The sequence below is a fragment of the Pseudoliparis swirei genome, chromosome 18, assembly GCF_029220125.1.
Source record: "Pseudoliparis swirei isolate HS2019 ecotype Mariana Trench chromosome 18, NWPU_hadal_v1, whole genome shotgun sequence".
Classification (NCBI taxonomy): domain Eukaryota; kingdom Metazoa; phylum Chordata; class Actinopteri; order Perciformes; family Liparidae; genus Pseudoliparis; species Pseudoliparis swirei.
In genome coordinates this window covers 10,557,026-10,574,965 of record NC_079405.1, presented here as the reverse complement: position 1 = coordinate 10,574,965, position 17,940 = coordinate 10,557,026, and the positions used below count along the sequence as shown (strand labels likewise).

The window sequence follows — 17,940 nt, the reverse complement described above, 5'->3', positions numbered from 1 at the left end:
GATGCAGCATTGTAGACTTGGAAAGAAGAAGCTGTAAAAGCCTAATGGTTGAACATTTATAATGGATTAATTAGATGCTCAATATCTCAGCTTTCATTTCATGTATTTATTGTGTATTTTAACCATTTATAATATCATTTAGATTTTAGAGTGCAAAATATCTCCCCCTCTACCATCCGTATGCTTACTAAACATTTTAAAATATGTTCCTGTAAGTTTCAATTCCATTTGCAAAGCAAAATGAACACTGCAATAACACATATTTTCAATTTCACAATGCATCAAATGGCTGCGTGACTCTTAGTGGCAAACCCACAGATAATTATCACCTGGCTGCAGTTTCTTTGCTTCAGTGATTTAGCGTGTTACAGCTCATTGTCTGGGTTTTAGGGTCTGTGCATGAACAGCTGTTTTCAGCAACGAAGCAGTCGTGTGCTCCCTGCCCCTCACCAAACAGCTAGCTGGTGATAACAAAGCAGCATTTGGCAGCTAAAAAGCTCAATATATTTGCGAAAAGATGAGTTCATACTCTGTTTGTCAGATGGTCAGAAACACAACTCTAAATGATTTATTATGTGGTTCCATTTCTGTTGGAGGTGTATCGAGACAAAGGTTTTCTACAACAATTTCATACTGTCTGGATTTTTTTACATTGTTGACTTTTCACCCAATAAAGTGGCAACATTCTGCTGTAATCATGGACAGTAAGGCACATTTTTATTTCTGCAAATATTTCTCCTCTCCCCCATTGTATTCATGCAACAAAAGAGAACATTTCAAGTTGGACCAGCAATGTGGCTCATTGATGGCTGACACACTGAAGACATCAAACAGATCAAATGTGTGACAGTCTCCTTCATGTAAACGTTAAAAATAAAGCTAGTGATAAAAAAAGATGTCAAACAAAATGTCAAATTAAAAAGACACCGATATGATTTGTTGTTGTTTTTCAAGTAGAACATTTGATGAATTAAATCAAACATGGACACAAATATATTCAGTTTTACTATTGCCGCTGCTTCTACCTGTCCCGCTGTTCCTCTCTGAGCTGCCATGGTATTATAATGTGTCAGTTTACAGAGCATTACATCACTATGCAAACACTGTTCCAATGGTAATCCTCTTCTTCCTGTATGACTTCAGAGGGACGTGGCAGGCAGACAAACAGAGGCTTTGTGGCCGGGTGATAAGACGCTGCGCAGGCTGTGGTTGGTTGGTTAGTGGTTACCACACCTGCTCTCCCAACCAATCCCTGACATCCGAATGTCAACCAAGGCCGGATTAATGATGCAGAGCACTGCGGGCTGAGTGCCTCTCTGTGGCAGAGTCTGTTCAAAGTTGTCACTGATTTCTCCATCTTCTGTGAAACGTTTTCCACAATCATGTCCAGATTTATTATGAATATAGCAGGAATACAAGTTTAGAGTTTCTGATTGCTTATCAATGCCAATTAGATACATGTACTCATTCAAATAACTCAAATTATTTTGTATATGACATTTTGTAAATGTGTGTATTAATTACAGAGATTTAGCTGGGAGGCAATTAGCCACGCTTAACATTGCTACTGGTAACGGGGACCAACTGAACCCATCAACAAGCACTTCTAAAGCTCACTCTTTTACATGGTGTACACAACATTTACACACGTTCTATAAACTTTGTCAATAAACAGGCTACTTTTTAATTAATGTGCAACAGTTTGCTTACAGTGTGATGTTCTATGAACACCTCAAATAAATAGATGAGTATATTCCAATACCTTTTAAAGAAAGTTTGGGAACCCTTTCTTTAATACTCATGCCTATAATGCATAAAGAAAATACTTATTATACCACTCTAGAAATATAGCTATAAGCACTCGTGAATATTAGAAATGCTGAATGAAAATAATCACAACACATAATAAAGTAGTTTATAATTAAATAAGATTAAGTATCATACATTACTTCCTTTTTTTCATGAGGATAATAATGTATTACAATTCCCATAGTTTTAATATATTGCAATATTTGTATAAAGCCTTCTAAGCACTGTTATGATGAGATATAATGTCATAAATTACACAAAGTGGTCATGTTTTGCTTTAAGCAAAGGGAAAAATATTATTAATTATATGCAAGAATACACAAATCAATATAAATTATAATGTTTTACTTCACTTAATGCAAACATTGATCACTTATAAGTACCTTATAATGGCATTATACAACAAAATGCATAATATATGACCAGCAAATAAGAAATAAACACCTTTTAAGTCATTATAAAATGTTTATAATGTGTTATTATGGTAATTAATATGAGTATTGTTATAAAGCATTCTGAAAATGTATTACTTATAACTATATATATATATATAATAATAATAAAGCATTATAAATTTGAAAACGGAATAATTCAGAGGTAAATGATCAGCGACATACAGATCACGACATGAAAAACAACATAAAGATAAAAGTAAAAAAAGAAAAATCTTTACACCGTAAAAGCAGAAAATCATACATAAAATATATATTTACAAGTGTTTCTAGTTCCTTACTCTCTTCTGTGTTCAGTCCATCGTGATTTTCAGACCTCCATTATTTTCCTCATTCATCCATCCGGCCCAGGAAAAAGGCAGCATCAACTCTGGTAGCCGCAGGACCACGATCGAGGTGTCACCAACTCCCAGAAGCTATTCTGTTGAGACGGAGTCGAAGAATTGGTCTAAATATAGTGGAATCATCAATAATCCTTTCATACATCCCATCTTAATAATTAAACATAAACATCCACTCATCACTTAATAATCTCATTCAATGGGTGTCAATTCTATTTTTAGACAGCAACTATGTGTGTTAAAGCATTGTGTGTGTGTGAATGACGCCACTGGCTTTAGAGGATGTCTTATACGCAATAAGTATGTTAAGTACGCCTGTGTCCATTTGTCAGACAAATCCTTCACATCTGTGACTTCATCAAACGTTATACACGTGTCAGAGTCTTACGAACCTACTGTTACTCAACGTGTGACTTTCCAATAAGGGCTTATGTGTGTAAGTTGGGTGTGTCGTCGAGCTTATGAACTTTATATGTGTGGACACGTAGGCACGTAGTCTCCCTAGTAACAGATATTCATGCGTGGCGTTAGTCACATTCATCTGGTCATGTGATGTACTTATGTAGTATGTTTGTTTTTTATTTTAGCACGTCTTTTTTTGTTGTGTTTAGTCTATTTATTTGTATTTGAAGTGCATTCCCATGATGGCCTACTTTCCGTATAAGTATCTCAGAAACTGGGGTCAACGTGCTGTCTGATGACATCATTGTAGTTCAGCACACTACAAACAATTCCTCATTCACGCTGTCTCACGGTATCTGTTTGTGGTTATCTGCAGCTCTTTTTATTTAAAGGATGTTGATGTGTTTTGATAGAGGGATAGTTGTTCAAGCCTTCAAACAACAGAGTACATCTCTCAGAAGAAGCTGACAGAATCGTAACATAATGTCTTTATGTCTTCTGCAGAGAAAAGTCATAAAATGCACTTCCTGTCTGATTTGAAATTTTTAAAAAGCAAGTCCGGTATCATAAAACGTAAAGCTATCCTTAAAGAGTGGAATCAACATCATCCAGATATAAAACAAATGAATGAAACAAGCTGAAGTCAGATCATGGAATGGCTCCTTTTGGCCTCCCCGGTACCAGCAGTATTCATGTAGGTGGAGTACATACCCCGGTCCGAGGGCAGTGTATCTGAGCGTACCACTCCTGGCAGTACAGACACACCTGGACACCCTGACCCAGGAAAAGGCACGCCCACATGATGACGTTGAACACGGGGTTCTGTCGCTTGTCGTTCATGGTGAAGTTGAACAACACTGTGAAAGGACGACACAAGGAAATGCTGTTGTTGATGATTGCTTTGTCTGTGAGAAGGCTATCTGTAGCCACAGTGTATCTGCCTGAGATGTATGCTTGTAAGGACGAGGTAAATAGTGCAAGCATTGCAAAGCAATTTTGTAAGATGATGACTTATTGAAACCTATAAAAAGAGGACACACTGCACAAGTGTTCTCTGTTGAAATATAATGAGTTGTCCCCTGAAAACAGTCCTTAAATATATGTATGAATAAATAATCCCTGATTTTGAATTTTAAAGGCTTAAAGGCACAGTCCAGGATGTCGAAGGCAACATTTACATATTGTTAACAAGCCATTGTATTCAGAGACAGTATTTTAATTTCAGCAACGATAATGAGTTAGACATTTATCAATCTCTTTTTCTCTCTCCATCTTATTTTCTTCTTTTATTTAAAAGGTATGTATTTGATCAAAAGCTTTCCCCCAGCAGCAACGAATACCAATCATTTTGGTTGATATCGCTGTGAAGATTCGTCCCTGAATAACGAATGTGATTCTCACCTCCAAAGCAGGCAAAGAGACAGAACATGACGGGATAGAAGAAGCCGAATGCCATGCCTAAGGCGTACTCATGGACGAGAGCAGAGACGATGAACACGGAGAGCATGCCAGCTGTTCGGAATTTCCTTCTTGACAGCTGAGATCAGAGAAAGTAAAGGGTTTCAAAGTTCAGAGGTCAGGCTGGTTCAGCTGGGAATTACAGGACTACAATAAACACTTCATCATGTGACATGCTGATGATTACATTATTGTTTTTTTTCTTCATATGATCGATTGTATAAATATATATAAATATATATATATATATATAAATATCGATATATAATCAGAGTTTTTCTGTGTTGGCACTCTGCTCACCCAGAGGAAGTCTCTGTATCCGTAGTAAAAGAGCCAGTCGTGAACCACTACATTCCAGGTACGGTAAAAATTGGCGAAAGAAGTTGAGTTCCACCAGTCCTGGCAAATCATAACAGGGTAGGAAAATGAGTGTGTGGTTCAAAGTAAAACACAGAATAGAGATGGATCACTTCAATTTCGGCGTCTGAAAAACACTGAGACGACTGCTGTCAAACAATCTCTACTGGTAAGAGCCAAGCCTGATGTATTTTTTAATAAAATATGACCAGAGAACTCATCACAAGTTTGAGAGTTTCTTGAGCTGATGGTAGAAGTAAAATGTTTGGAGTCTTTTGGAAGAGCTAATTTGCTTTATACTTTATTTTGTGTTTGCAATGTAAAATACACAAATCCTCAAGTGGTGTCAGGTGCTCATCATTATTATTATTTAAATAAAACACTATTGTAGAGATAGGCCAGCAGATGTCAAGGAAACTATGTGGCCACATTATCGTCAAGTAAATATATATATATACATACTGCAAAGAAAAGCTTCACTGTCTCCACCTCACTGTTATTATACATAAATCAATCTTCCATTTGAAATTAAATACTAAGTCAGCGGTTATAGAATATAATGATGGAAACGTTGTTCCAGTTACGGTTAACTGTTTCGGGACCATCAGGCCACCCTGCAGCAAACTCACTTGTCATCAATCAAAATCCCCCCATCTGGAAAAGCAAGCACATCTGAAAAATAATGTCTTCACAGGAGAGATGATGCCACACAAAATCGGCCATAACACACACCTTGTAAAACATTCTGTCAGCAAAACGTAGCAGCTCCCCAAAGAGGTTGAGCCAGCAGTGCAGGAAGGCAAAGAAACACAGCAGGAGGATCATTATACCTGAGACAGAGAGAGAGAGAGAGAGAGAGAGAGAGAGAGAGAGGGGATGACTTTTATTCTGCTCCCAGCTTTCTCATACGAATTGTAACATGACACTGCTCACCACTTAAAAAAACTATTCACTTAAATAGAGTGATAAACATGCCAGGCTTTAATACCTATATCTGAAGGCATAATATCATCTTTAATCAATTCTCATTGACTTCAAAACACTGGAGACTTGTCTACACCATTTCCATATTAAGGGATACATTAAGCAGTGCTGACTCATACAGATAAGAGCCAATAAAGGTTTTAAGCAGAAGTGTTGCTACAAATGACAATAATTTACATTTATTTTAAAGGTGACTTCCCTATAATCTTCCAGAACAAGTTTGAGATCGGTGGAGAGTAGAAAGTACAGTACCTGGTAATATTGAGTGGAATACAGCCAGAACCATGGTTCGTTTACTAAAAGGCTGGTTGGTCTCAGGTCTGAAGACGGGCACACAGAGGCGGACCAGGATGAAGTAGCCATAAAACAGGCTTCCTAAGATCTGCAAAGTCAGCGTTGAAAGGAAAAAGAAATAAAATATACAGCACATTCGATAATCAGCACAAAAAAACTGGAGATTGTGGTTTGATCTAAGATATACGAGAGATTAAAGCTATGAAGCACCTGTAGTTTATGACGCTTCAGGTTATCACACAATACACAAGTGCTCTGAGAACTTCGAGGTCAGATCCTTTGTAGGTCATTGACCCACAAAGAACTTATTTGTTTTCTTACACAATCTGATTGAAAGTTGATAAGTGGGAAAATGGCATGAACTCTCAAAAGCCCAAATAATGTTTCATCTTACCATGCCAAATGTGACGCCAACATACTTCCATCGTATGTGGGTATTCCTGCAGAGAGAAGACAGGATGTCACTACTACACACATATTTACTGTATTGTTTTTTGTTATGTTTTTAGTCCTCATGATTGGCCCAAATCGTGTTCAGTGAGTGCAAGTGAGCGTGCCACGCAGGCTCGCTCAAAGCTGTCGCTCTGCACTGTGCTTTATGGAGGTTACAGCTAAGTTAACGCCATCTTAACTGACAGGGTCGTCATAGAAGCGTGGCAACAACCCTCTGGTCCCCCCTCAGGTTGACGCCATTAGCTCTGTCAGCACTGTTGCCGTTGTTTGCACTGTTTATGGTGTTAGCACTGGTAGGCCTATGAGCGCTGTTCATGTATTAGGCTACCACTGTTCATGGTGTTAGCACTGTTCATGGTATGAGCACTGGTAGGCCTATGAGCACTGTTCATGTATTCGGCCTTTATTGTTTTACATATCTGTGCTTTTGCAAATGCAGAGCTACCAACTCTCACGGTTTCGCCATGTGACACACGCTTTTGCATGTTTTCACACGCTCTCACGCCACACAACCAATATCTCACGCAAAAGTAATTCTGATTTTGGGCCGAGGCGCGTTGGTTTCTTTTCAAACTCCCCGACGATAGATGGCGCTAAGGAGCGCATCTATAAACCTATTCGCTGCATAGACATCCTATTTACCCCAAAGAGTCCCGAAGTTAGCAACAGAAGAAGATTTTCAAACAGACACAACGAGCAGAGACTACGGTGTGTTAATGCAGGGCTCTCAAGTGTCACGCATTGAGCGTGACAGTCACGCATTTCGGTCTTACGTCACGCACTCCCGCCACACATCGTATTTCTCACGCTGAAAAAACTCTCGGCTATTTAATGTTTTAATGTGCCGCAGCACGCCAACATGAGCTGGCTGCGCTGCCCTCACCGTGGAGGAATCAAGCGCTCCCCTGGAGTTCTGCTGTGAGGAGCCACTTATCAGCCAATCAAAAAAAAGAACTGGGCTACACAATAGCCAATCAGAAAAAAACGTATCTGTTGTATCTGGGTAAGATTTAATCCAGCAACCAATGAAAATAAAGCATCCTGGATAGATATGTCACTCTTGCCTGTCTTCAAAACGTAAGAGCCCTGTTAATGACATGTGGTTCAATTAAGTTCTCACTCTCTTAAACTTTAAATCTTGAAATAATGTGTTGTGTTTGTGCGTGTGATTTTGTGTGGTGATGTAAACTCAGCTGTCATAACAAGCAGCAGGAGAGCACCTTGTTAACCTCTTGGTATACTGCAAGCTCAAAACATCATAGCATTGTTTATTAAGGCTGCCCACATAGCAGTTATCACTTTATTTGCAGGCCTAGGAAAAGGCCCCTCTCAAAAAATTTCAAAACAGCTCTTTGAACAAGTAAGATGGATTATAAAGAATTTAACATAAAGACAGGACATTTGTGCAATAGAATTAGTCATGTTTTTGGAAATGAGAGTAGAGTTATTAAAAAACATTTACATTATTTAAGGTAGCAAAGATGCCTCGTAAAAGACCTTTGCCAGGCCAGAATGCAGGGTACAACATGGGTACAACATGGGTACAACGCCACATTAATTCAAATTTCCTGATATTTGAGCCACCAACGTGTGTGGCTGCGTGCGCGGCAACATTTTGGTCACCCCCGACAAAATCTCACTCCAAGGTATTTTGAAAAGTTGGCAGCTCTGCAACTGTGACATGCCAACATGTCTTAGGCTACTTGAAAAAGGTCTGATAGTGTGTGGCAACATCATTTGCACTGACATGTTTTATCACTAATTAAAATAAAATAATGAAAAATAAGCAAAAGGAATCCAGGTCAATGGGACAATGTGTCTTACCGAGGATATGATTCCCTGTAGATGAGTGTTGGACAGAAGAGGAAGTACAGATAGCTGGACAATGTTGGGAATTTTGGACTTTCTCCTGAAAAGCAAAGACAATTCAGTAAGTTTGATTAACAAATGGAAGGTCCAGTTTATATGATATGATATGATATTCTTTTATTTGTCCCACAGTGGGGAAATTTCAAAAATAGTCCTCAAAGTTGGCATTTAAATATATTTTAGCAGTCTAATGTTGCTTTGAATGATTACAAAAAAAGTGTTCCTCAAAGGTTTTGGTTCTTAGTTATAATTTAAGGTATCTGATTAAGACACAAGTTTCTCATTTAATTTCTCTTGTTTCATGATGTGACATAATAACAAGCAATTAACAGTTCCATCTGTGAACAATAACTCTTTAGTTTGCCTTTATTTAGGGTCCTGCTAAAAAATGTCTGCCTTTAAAATAAAAAACATTGAGTTTATCACAAAATCATTAAGCCATTATGTCTTCTAATCGTTTATGCTCCGACATTACTTAAAGGAATAAAAAAATAGGACACATTGTATTTAACAGAGCTTGTGAAAAATAACGAGGCTATTCTCTGCCTGATTTTACCATTTTAAATCAGGACTATACAGTTTTCTTCTGGAGGAATTTTACTGCAGTACAATCACATTTACAACTGTGACGTTTACAGTAAAAGGTACTAGAGACACATTCTTCACCACAAGGACACTTTTACAATAGGATATCATGGTGCTGCACACACTTGAGGTTATTTATTACAAGGGTATATTTATTGTTAGTTTTTACTTTAGCATGAATTATTAGGCTGAGGTCATTTTTCTCTGGTGTTGTGAAGTGTCACTTTGAGTAATGATACTGCCTGAGGAGTAAATACAACCGACATCAATACAATTCAGCACAGTACCTTCTTTTGGTGTGTTCTTCATAATAACAGGAGCGGTTTCTCTCATAAACGAGTAGCTCTTCATCAGGAATCGAATCTGGGAAAAATTGATACAGTTATTATGTGGAGAGAGACACAATGCATCAACAGCTTCATTGTCTGTCTTTATTGCATGAATTGACAAAGTGAAATGAACAGCCCACATCTGTTGTTGCCTCATTCTCATGTTTCTGTTTCTGTGTATAAATCGACCCAATGATGCATTATTTAGCTCACTTCTGTAATTAAACAAGAGGAAGTACAACAACAGGGAACTGTGTGACAGAAACACAGTTGGAGAACTAATTTATCATTCAAGTCTGCCCTGATCTAATGTTCAGACATGATCAATCTGCCTACAGCAGATATTGAACAGTCTAAAATCTATACTATACACTTTATATGAGACGGACAGCTTCAGATGTATAATTAGACTGATCGGTCGCAGCTCAGATGAAGACCAGAACCAGGTTTCCCAAAATCGCCTGAGGCTGGGGATTATCTCACTTCATCCAACGGAGCTCTAGCACTAGGACGGTTTTGGGAGAGGAGAGGATGAAGAGGTATTACAGTGTGCATCTGTGATGTTCAAACATGGGCTACACCGAGCTCTACTTTCTCGCTTGATGCCTTTCCAGCTGGAAGACTCATATCTCTGGCAAGCAAGCATTTCTTATCGAAATGTTCTTGTTGCTGGCAATAAAGGGCTGAATTTAGAGATTGGACTTTGAATGACTATACTTTATTGACAGACCAGGGTGTTTCTAGCACAGGGTGTTCCTGAAAAGAATTCTAGATATCGATTCACAATGATTACACTGTCGGAGTTATTCAAAGAGATGTAACACTTTATTAGCTGTCTCCAACACCACAACCTCCTCCATATGTGATTCAAGTTTGGCATTGCTGCCTTATTAACCTCTAACCATCAATCTCCTCACCGTGCCTTTACTGTATGTGTAAAAGGGGGATTAGTTATACAAGCAGAATCCTCAATGCTGCTCTGATTCTTTGTCAATTCTTCAAATCGAACTATATAAATATTAACTTGTCAATTCAGCAGCGAGAGTCTCTGCAGGGGTAGACTCAGAGATTGATTGCCGGTGGAGGCGGGGCTTTTTGCCAAATGCCCTATGGACAGAAGGAGGGGCTGCAGCAGTAGCAGCAAGTAGCAGAGCAAAAGAGTGAAAGAGTGAGCAGAGCACTGATTGCTTAAGTGCAACCTCAATTACTGAAAGTGTCCATTGGATATATGTTCCTGGAAGAGAGTGCCAGGTGAATGAAGCTGCCTGAACTTGCTCATAAGCTTTGCTACATTCAATATATACGATAAACAAAGCCCCAATAAAATCCATTTGCTTTATTCATTGAAACAACATATCACTTCTTTGTTATAATAGAAGTAGAGATTTTAAAATGTATTTTTTCATTTCCTCTGCGGTTAATTGTTTGTTGCCTGCTGTGTGGAATTGAGTCTAAAAAATAAAAAGAAACTACTAAATAGCAGGAGTGATTATATCAATCACACAATATTCACACATAACATGAAAAACATCTTAATTTAGTCATTAAATATTGTGACCAAGACATGTCTTTAGCAGGTTATTGAGCAGTTACAAAATACTTGATGCATGCTAATGGTCACAAGTAATAAGTAATAGATTAATGTTTTTTAAATGACAGTTTTTTGGGCATTTCTGTACTGCTTTTTTTTTTAACGAATCAGGATAAAAATAAAATACATTTATAATTAGTAAATATTATAAATATAATATTATATTATAATATTATTATTATAATTTTATTATTATTTATTATTATAAATAGTATACATATATAAATATATTGGTACATATAATTGTAGCACAAACATACGTATCGTCTGAGACATGCTGATGTATCAGTACGGTTCTAATGTGGATGGCATTTCCACTCAGTAATGCTTGAGTCAGACCAAAAATGTTGCAATCTGTTCGCAATAAATGTTACAGCATGTATTCCTCATATAAACACTCACCTGCTCCATTATCACAATGAAGCGCGAGGCAGGTGGCAGCTCGTAGTGTACAGCCACGTAGACGGGGAACACTCCCAGTACACAGGTCTGCACTGCAAACAGGACCAGGCCCGTCCCGAGAGACAGCCCCAGCTTAGAGGGAAAGCTGTGGTAAAAAGATCCCCAAAACACCAGAGTGAAGTAGGGGACGAGCAGGGTGTAGAGAAACATCACAACCCAGGCCCAGGTGACCGTCCCCAGCTTCCCGAAGGCGAAGGACAGCAGGTCGAACTCCAAGACCAGCCTGAGATTGCATGTTAGAAATGGATTATAATCAGGAAGGAAATGGGCCCATTAGTATTAACATGAGATTTAAAGACTCAACTTTAGTAAGGACATTTAGAGGATGCACTCTATTTGCCACTGTGATCTGTATTTAGCTTTGAACAGGGTTTTGAATAACAATTTAAATCATATTACAGCATGACTGGCTTTAACAAATAGCATTCATAGTTAAATGCATTACATATTTCACTCATTCATTTCTCTGAAGATACCCCTCTGGTGATAATCGTAATATTTTTAATAAACCCACTCACTGCAGCATGTCCAAGGGGTTGTGTAATTCAACACAACCGATCATCAATTTTCTGTCAACTGTGGGTGGATGTATCGAATAATTTGCACACAGCCGAGTTTCCAGAAATGGAGAAACATAAGAATTAAGCTCACAGTCCTGCGTGACTGCAAACAGCAATCGAATCATTACAGAGCTGCCCAAAGCAACAGCAGAAATACTCCGAGAGATTGATTATTCCATCTTTCTGCTGCCAGATGAGCGGACAGGCAGGAACAGAAGGAGGGAGGGATGCAACATGGGAAAAATATAATGTGTTTTTAAAGGCTTTGGGTAATTGAGTTTTTAGGGTTACAGCGCTGGAGATATGTCATTGTTGTAACCCTCCCCAACACCGCACCCACACACCCACACACACACACACACACACACACAAACACACACACACACACACACACACCCACACTTAGTGTTACACTGACCTGCCCTGGTCGATGTAGTCGACAGTCAGTGTGCTCAGGCAGAAGATAAGGAGTACAGCGATGAACATGTGGTAGATGGTCCTGATGTGGTTGATCTCAAATAGTTCACTGATGAAGAGGAGGAGTGATGTAAAGAGGAGGAGTGATGTCGTTAAATTAGTTTGATGTTGTATTAATGTGAATGTCTGTAGTGCTGTATATGTATATACAGGACTGTCTCAGAAAACTAGAATATTGTGATAAAGTTCTTTATTTTCTGTAATGCAATTAAAAAACAAAAATGTCATGCATTCTGGATTCATTACAAATCAACTGAAATATTGCAAGCCTTTTATTCTTTTAATATTGCTGATTATGGCTTACAGCTGAAGAAAACTCAAATATCCTATTTCTAAATATTAGAATATCATGAAAAAGTATACTAGTAGGGTATTAAACAAATCACTTGAATCGTCTAATTAACTCGAAACACCTGGAAACACATTTTCAAATGTTTGATTTTGTTTTGCTGTTATAAATCTTTTTTTTTACTTGGTCTGAGGAAATATTCAAATTTTATTAGATAGGATTTTAGAGTTTTCTTAAGCTGTAAGCCATAATCAGCAATATTAAAAGAATAAAAGGCTTGCAATATTTCAGTTGATTTGTAATGAATCCAGAATGCATGACATTTTTGTTTTTTTAATTGCATTACAGAAAATAAAGAACTTTATCACAATATTCTAATTTTCTGAGACAGTCCTGTATATATATATATATATATATATATATATAAAGTTGTTTACGGTTTTCTTAAAACAATATGTGCTCATGGTATATTGGGGAAGACTTGTCTTTCACACTTACTCCAACAGCGAAGGCCGGTCCATGAACACTTTGCCGTCATCCATTCTCTGAAAACTAAAACATAAACACTCACTCAAAGAGGATAAACATAACTCGCACATCAATGAGGAAAAATGTGTGCCAGTAAAAGTTGCCTCCTCCTCCTTCTCTTTACCTGGATGAGGTTGTTTTGGACGTCTTTTCGTTAACCGCTGGCTGTAATTGGGTAAAAGGCTGGACGTACTCAGTCAGAGTTTTGTCAAGTAAATCACTGAGCTGATCATGGACCTGCTGCAGGACTTTCACCTTGACCTTCTACAAGACACACAGGAGAAAGAGCTTTTTCAACTTAAAGTCTAAACACAGCACAATTTACAGCCCATAATTTTTTTATATAACTATGCGGTCTCCTCTGCACCATCGTAGCTTTTGTAATGTCTTTTTCAAGATTTTAAAAATGTATTTATGGTTTATTTGACAAGACAAACTGAAGACAGTGTCACTGTCTTTTTTACTTTTTCTTTTCTGTGTATATAATTCAGGTTAAATTTAAAGAAATTTAAAACCCTTCCCTAGAATGGCTTTTTCTGAAACTAGGGGACTAGAACAGTGAGGTAAAAGAAGGTTAGAGCCAGATGCAATAAAGCACAGCATAAAAACATGACACGTAAAAGCTACACATGAGTACAGGGTTGTTGCTGAATGAAGCAGGAGTAGTTAGTAACTCTCAGTTTTGACAGAGAGAAACAGCGCATTGAGGGACTGTTGGGCGAGTTAAGATCCTGGCTGGAAGTAGACTTATGGGTTACCTGTGCATGTTTCTGCCACCGACTTCGATCTTCCTCTTGTACATTATTATGGTCTTCAACTGCAGAGAGAAAAAAAGAACTTGCATAAGATTAACTGGCACAATATACTGTTTGAATCTTGAATTAATTAATCCAACTACAATTACTTGAAATAATATAAAGTGGTTATTATTGCTGTTTGGTTTGATGTATGCTTGTGTGTATGTATATATATATATATACAGGACTGTCTCAGAAAATTAGAATATTGTGATAAAGTTCTTTATTTTCTGTAATGCAATTAAAAAAACAAAAATGTCATGCATTCTGGATTCATTACAAATCAACTGAAATATTGCAAGCCTTTTATTTTTTTAAATATTGCTGATTATGGTTTACAGCTTAAGAAAACTCTAAAATCCTATCTCATAAAATTTTAATATTTCCTCAGACCAAGTTAAAAAAAAGATTTATAACAGCTGAGTGTTTGTCAAGGCTCAGGAAACCCTTGCAGGTGTTTCGAGTTAATTAGACAATTCAAGTGATTTGTTTAATACCCTACTAGTATACTTTTTCATGATATTCTAATATTTAGAGATAGGATATTTGAGTTTTCTTAAGCTGTAAACCATAATCAGCAATAAATCAGAATAAAAGGCTTGCAATATTTCAGTTGATTTGTAATGAATCCAGAATGCATGACATTTTTGTTTTTTTAATTGCATTACAGAAAATAAAGAACTTCATCACAATATTCTAATTTTCTGAGACAGTCCTGTATATATATATATATATATATATATATATATATCATCTTTAAATGTAAAGCACTTTGAGTTTACGTGTAATAAAATGTGCTATTTGGAGCAAAACTAAGGATTCTTTCCAAATGTAATTTCAAAACATAAAGTTTTCCTTTCTACCACCTTCCAAAAACAAATACGGTATGTATTGAAAATAAAATGTGTCTCTAAGTAATAATAAAAAAAGAAAAGAACGAGATCAACCAGATATGCAATGATGTTCCCAATTTAACCCAATAAAACAAATTAAGAATAGTTTCTATAAATAGATGAGCATGCACATATAGTATTGCCCATACCATGACCAGAGATCTCATCTGGCTGACGGGACTTGATCTTTCGGTGACTCAGTCCGTTCGGTGGCTCTGCAGTCGTCATGGTTACCAAAGGACCACGCCACAACACTCTTCTACTGTGGATGATCCTGTGCATATACAAGTTCTAGGTTAGTCTCACACACATTATCTTGCTTCCCTAAGGATAAATGATGGAAATCAAACAACATACATTGTTTGGAACTGAATGATAAGACGGAGGTTCTGGATATTGCACCTGATGATGCTTGAAATAAATTAATCGTACATGCTTAATTACAGAACCCCACAGGATACCACGCGACGGGATAAGACACGTTGAGACGACACCTTGACAGGACCAATCGACACGGTCACACACCTCTTTGATTACCCCACTCTGCTTTTCCTCACCTGGTAGCCTGTCAACATGAGCTTTCTCCTGTGAATTGTTCTTTTCAGAATAGTGAGTGAAACAAATGTACAAAGAGTGCTATTTCCTCTTCTTTCTTTAAAAAAGAACCCTGACATTATATATGTTCTCCAATCCTTGTCGGACCAACACAAATATTTGGCAAATGCAAACCTGGCAAAAATAATCAGTGGCATATCCCGATAGAAGTAAAGTTCATTTATATATTTCAAGATATCTTTGACCTTCCTCACCACAGCTTTGATCCACATATTGCTCACTTCCTGGTTGTAACAGCATTCCCCTCTATGAACTGAGCCACCCAGTAAGTGATGTCAAACCAGGTGTTTTCCCCCGTGAAAGAGCCGTGACATCACAGCACAGAGGAGCAATATGCTTGTAACGTTCAATTCCTGGAGGGCCGGGCAGTAAGTTATTCACTGTGAATTTACCCTTTGTTGAGGCTCGTCGATGTGAAGTCCAGAATATTAAACTATGAATGGAGAGATTAAATGAGGTCACAGGCCCGTTGCTGGTAGGTTGCCTCATGCAACAACAAAAACACAAATTAATATTCCTGATGAGCCTCAGTCACGAAGAGGTGAGCTTTCTCCTGTGAATCCTCAACTGAAAATGCGCCTGGTCTGAATGCAGAAACGTGTCAGGGTCAAAGGTTTTTGAACGGTAGTTACCCTACATGACTTGAGTTCAAGCTAAACAATGTAAACACATGATAAAGCTGGTCCACATATCCCAGTGGAAATTCACGCACTATAGATAAGATACACATGTCTGACACAGAAGTAAATGACACAGAGTGACCTCGTTTTAGAATCCAAGCTGTTTGATCGTATTGATAAGAAACAGCTCTACACAGAAGATAAACTCTCCACAAATACACAGATTATACATTATGTGGCTGCAGATGGTGAGAAAGAGATAAAGATGAACATGTTTTTGAGCAGATCAGACATATTCATTGTCTTGTTCTCTTTTATTCTAACTTACTTGCAGCCTGCTTATTTTCCTCTCATTTGTCAATAGTGAAAGTGATTTCATCATTAAATACAAGTTTTTATTTACACATAGTTGCTGTTTTATGATGAGAATTAATGAAAATATGAATCCATTGATTTCAAATAATAATTCCACCAGATTGCCTTTTCAATACACTTTGTTAATGTATCTAATATTATTTAATTAATATAATTTGGACATTTTAGTAAAACCTGTTGTCATCACATGAAACTGGATTTGAGTTTATGGCTCAACTCCACTGGCAGATAAAAGTGTAAGAAGACCCAGAGTGAGACAAAGTGGAGGGCGAGTGTGGTAATAGCACGGATTAGGGGTATGGTCGTTTCAGGGAGTCTTTAAAAGTCGTTATGTTTTCACTGATGATCATTGACATGCCTGATAGTTATATTTCCATAATAAATTATGGTTGATGATGACTATCATCACTATTTCAGAGGGATTTCCATCAGTAAAATGATCATAGAAAAGGCTTTTTATTGATGTTATGCTAATCAAATGTCAGAGCCATATGGAAGGATTGAGTCATCTTGAGTTCAGCTGAGGATTGGCTGAGAAATACATTCTCAGGGTTTGTTGAAATAAGGAATACAAACAAACATTTGAGGTCAAATTTCAAGCAGAAACCTTTAAAATTGCTCTCTGGTGTTTTCATTTTAGTTGGGTGGTTTATAATATCTGAAAGTAAATTACTGTCAAATTAATGTTTTGCATTATTGTATATTGTTTACAAACAGTTGATTCAATCATAACATCCTTCACAAATACTTTAAAAGTGATGAGAAAATCAACTAAATACCTGCTCACGATAAAAAAAAATGTAAATGCTGATTAAAAGACTTTTATTTAATGGTTGTCTAAATTCACAACGAAGAATGTCCAGCAGTCACAGAGTTCTCACTATTCTGTATTTTGTCATTTATAAAAATGACTTCTACACAACTGTGGATCAAAGAAACTGTGGAAATAAAACCCTAAAAGTGGCATATGTCAGAAGCATAAGGCAGGCAGACATCCACAGGAAACAGTTGTCATTGTGTCAGATTTGTACTCACACAGACTTCCAGCCCCGGTGCTCAGTCAGCGGTCTACCGGCTGAGACGCAGCGTTACAATTGATGATCCCTGCAAAGAGAGTGTGTTTTTAAGTACATCTGTGTCCGGGTCCTCTCCTTTCCTCTGCTGTTATTTTGCACTTTGCCCCTTTTGACTCCTGTCCCTGGGCGGGTCAGACCCACCTTCTCCTCTACTTGATACATGAGGTCATGCAGTAGAGCCGTGGAGTTTCTCCTGAAGTCCGTATAGTCACAGAAAATGACCTATTTCAAAATGTATTCAGAGCAGTATAGATTTTTTATTATTTAATTTCATTATACTATTTGCCATCGCAGAGTATTGCCGGTGGCTGTAGCTCATGGGCA

General features: G+C 37.5%; 1 protein-coding gene across 2 annotated transcripts; it reads right to left on the bottom strand.

The window, feature by feature from the left end:
* Window positions 1-695: 695 nt before the first annotated feature.
* On the bottom strand, window positions 696-17,679 carry soat2 (sterol O-acyltransferase 2). Of its 2 annotated transcripts, none has more exons than XM_056436454.1 (16): window positions 17,576-17,679; window positions 15,080-15,204; window positions 13,999-14,057; window positions 13,365-13,504; window positions 13,211-13,264; window positions 12,365-12,472; window positions 11,327-11,609; window positions 9,292-9,367; window positions 8,375-8,459; window positions 6,492-6,537; window positions 6,056-6,185; window positions 5,552-5,649; window positions 4,763-4,861; window positions 4,406-4,541; window positions 3,716-3,861; window positions 696-2,682 (listed from the first exon to the last, which is right to left on the bottom strand). In XM_056436454.1, exons 2-16 carry the CDS (start codon window positions 15,156-15,158, stop codon window positions 2,626-2,628), a joined length of 1,596 nt encoding a protein of 531 aa, XP_056292429.1. In that variant the 5' UTR covers window positions 15,159-15,204; window positions 17,576-17,679; the 3' UTR covers window positions 696-2,625. The 2 variants fall into 2 exon arrangements, with proteins under 2 accessions (XP_056292429.1, XP_056292430.1); XM_056436455.1 differs by lacking the exon at window positions 17,576-17,679 and adding an exon at window positions 15,938-17,508.
* Window positions 17,680-17,940: the final 261 nt, after the last annotated feature.

Excerpts from the sequence above, each read along its gene's own strand:
- soat2 (XM_056436454.1), bottom strand. The coding sequence starts at position 15,158 with ATGACGACTGCAGAGCCACCGAACGGACTGAGTCACCGAAAGATCAAG. Across the intron at positions 11,610-12,364 it reads GACTACATCGACCAGGGCAG|GCTGGTCTTGGAGTTCGACC; the intron begins GTCAGTGTAACA and ends ATGCAATCTCAG. Across the intron at positions 5,650-6,055 it reads ATTCCACTCAATATTACCAG|GTATAATGATCCTCCTGCTG; the intron begins GTACTGTACTTT and ends TCTCTGTCTCAG.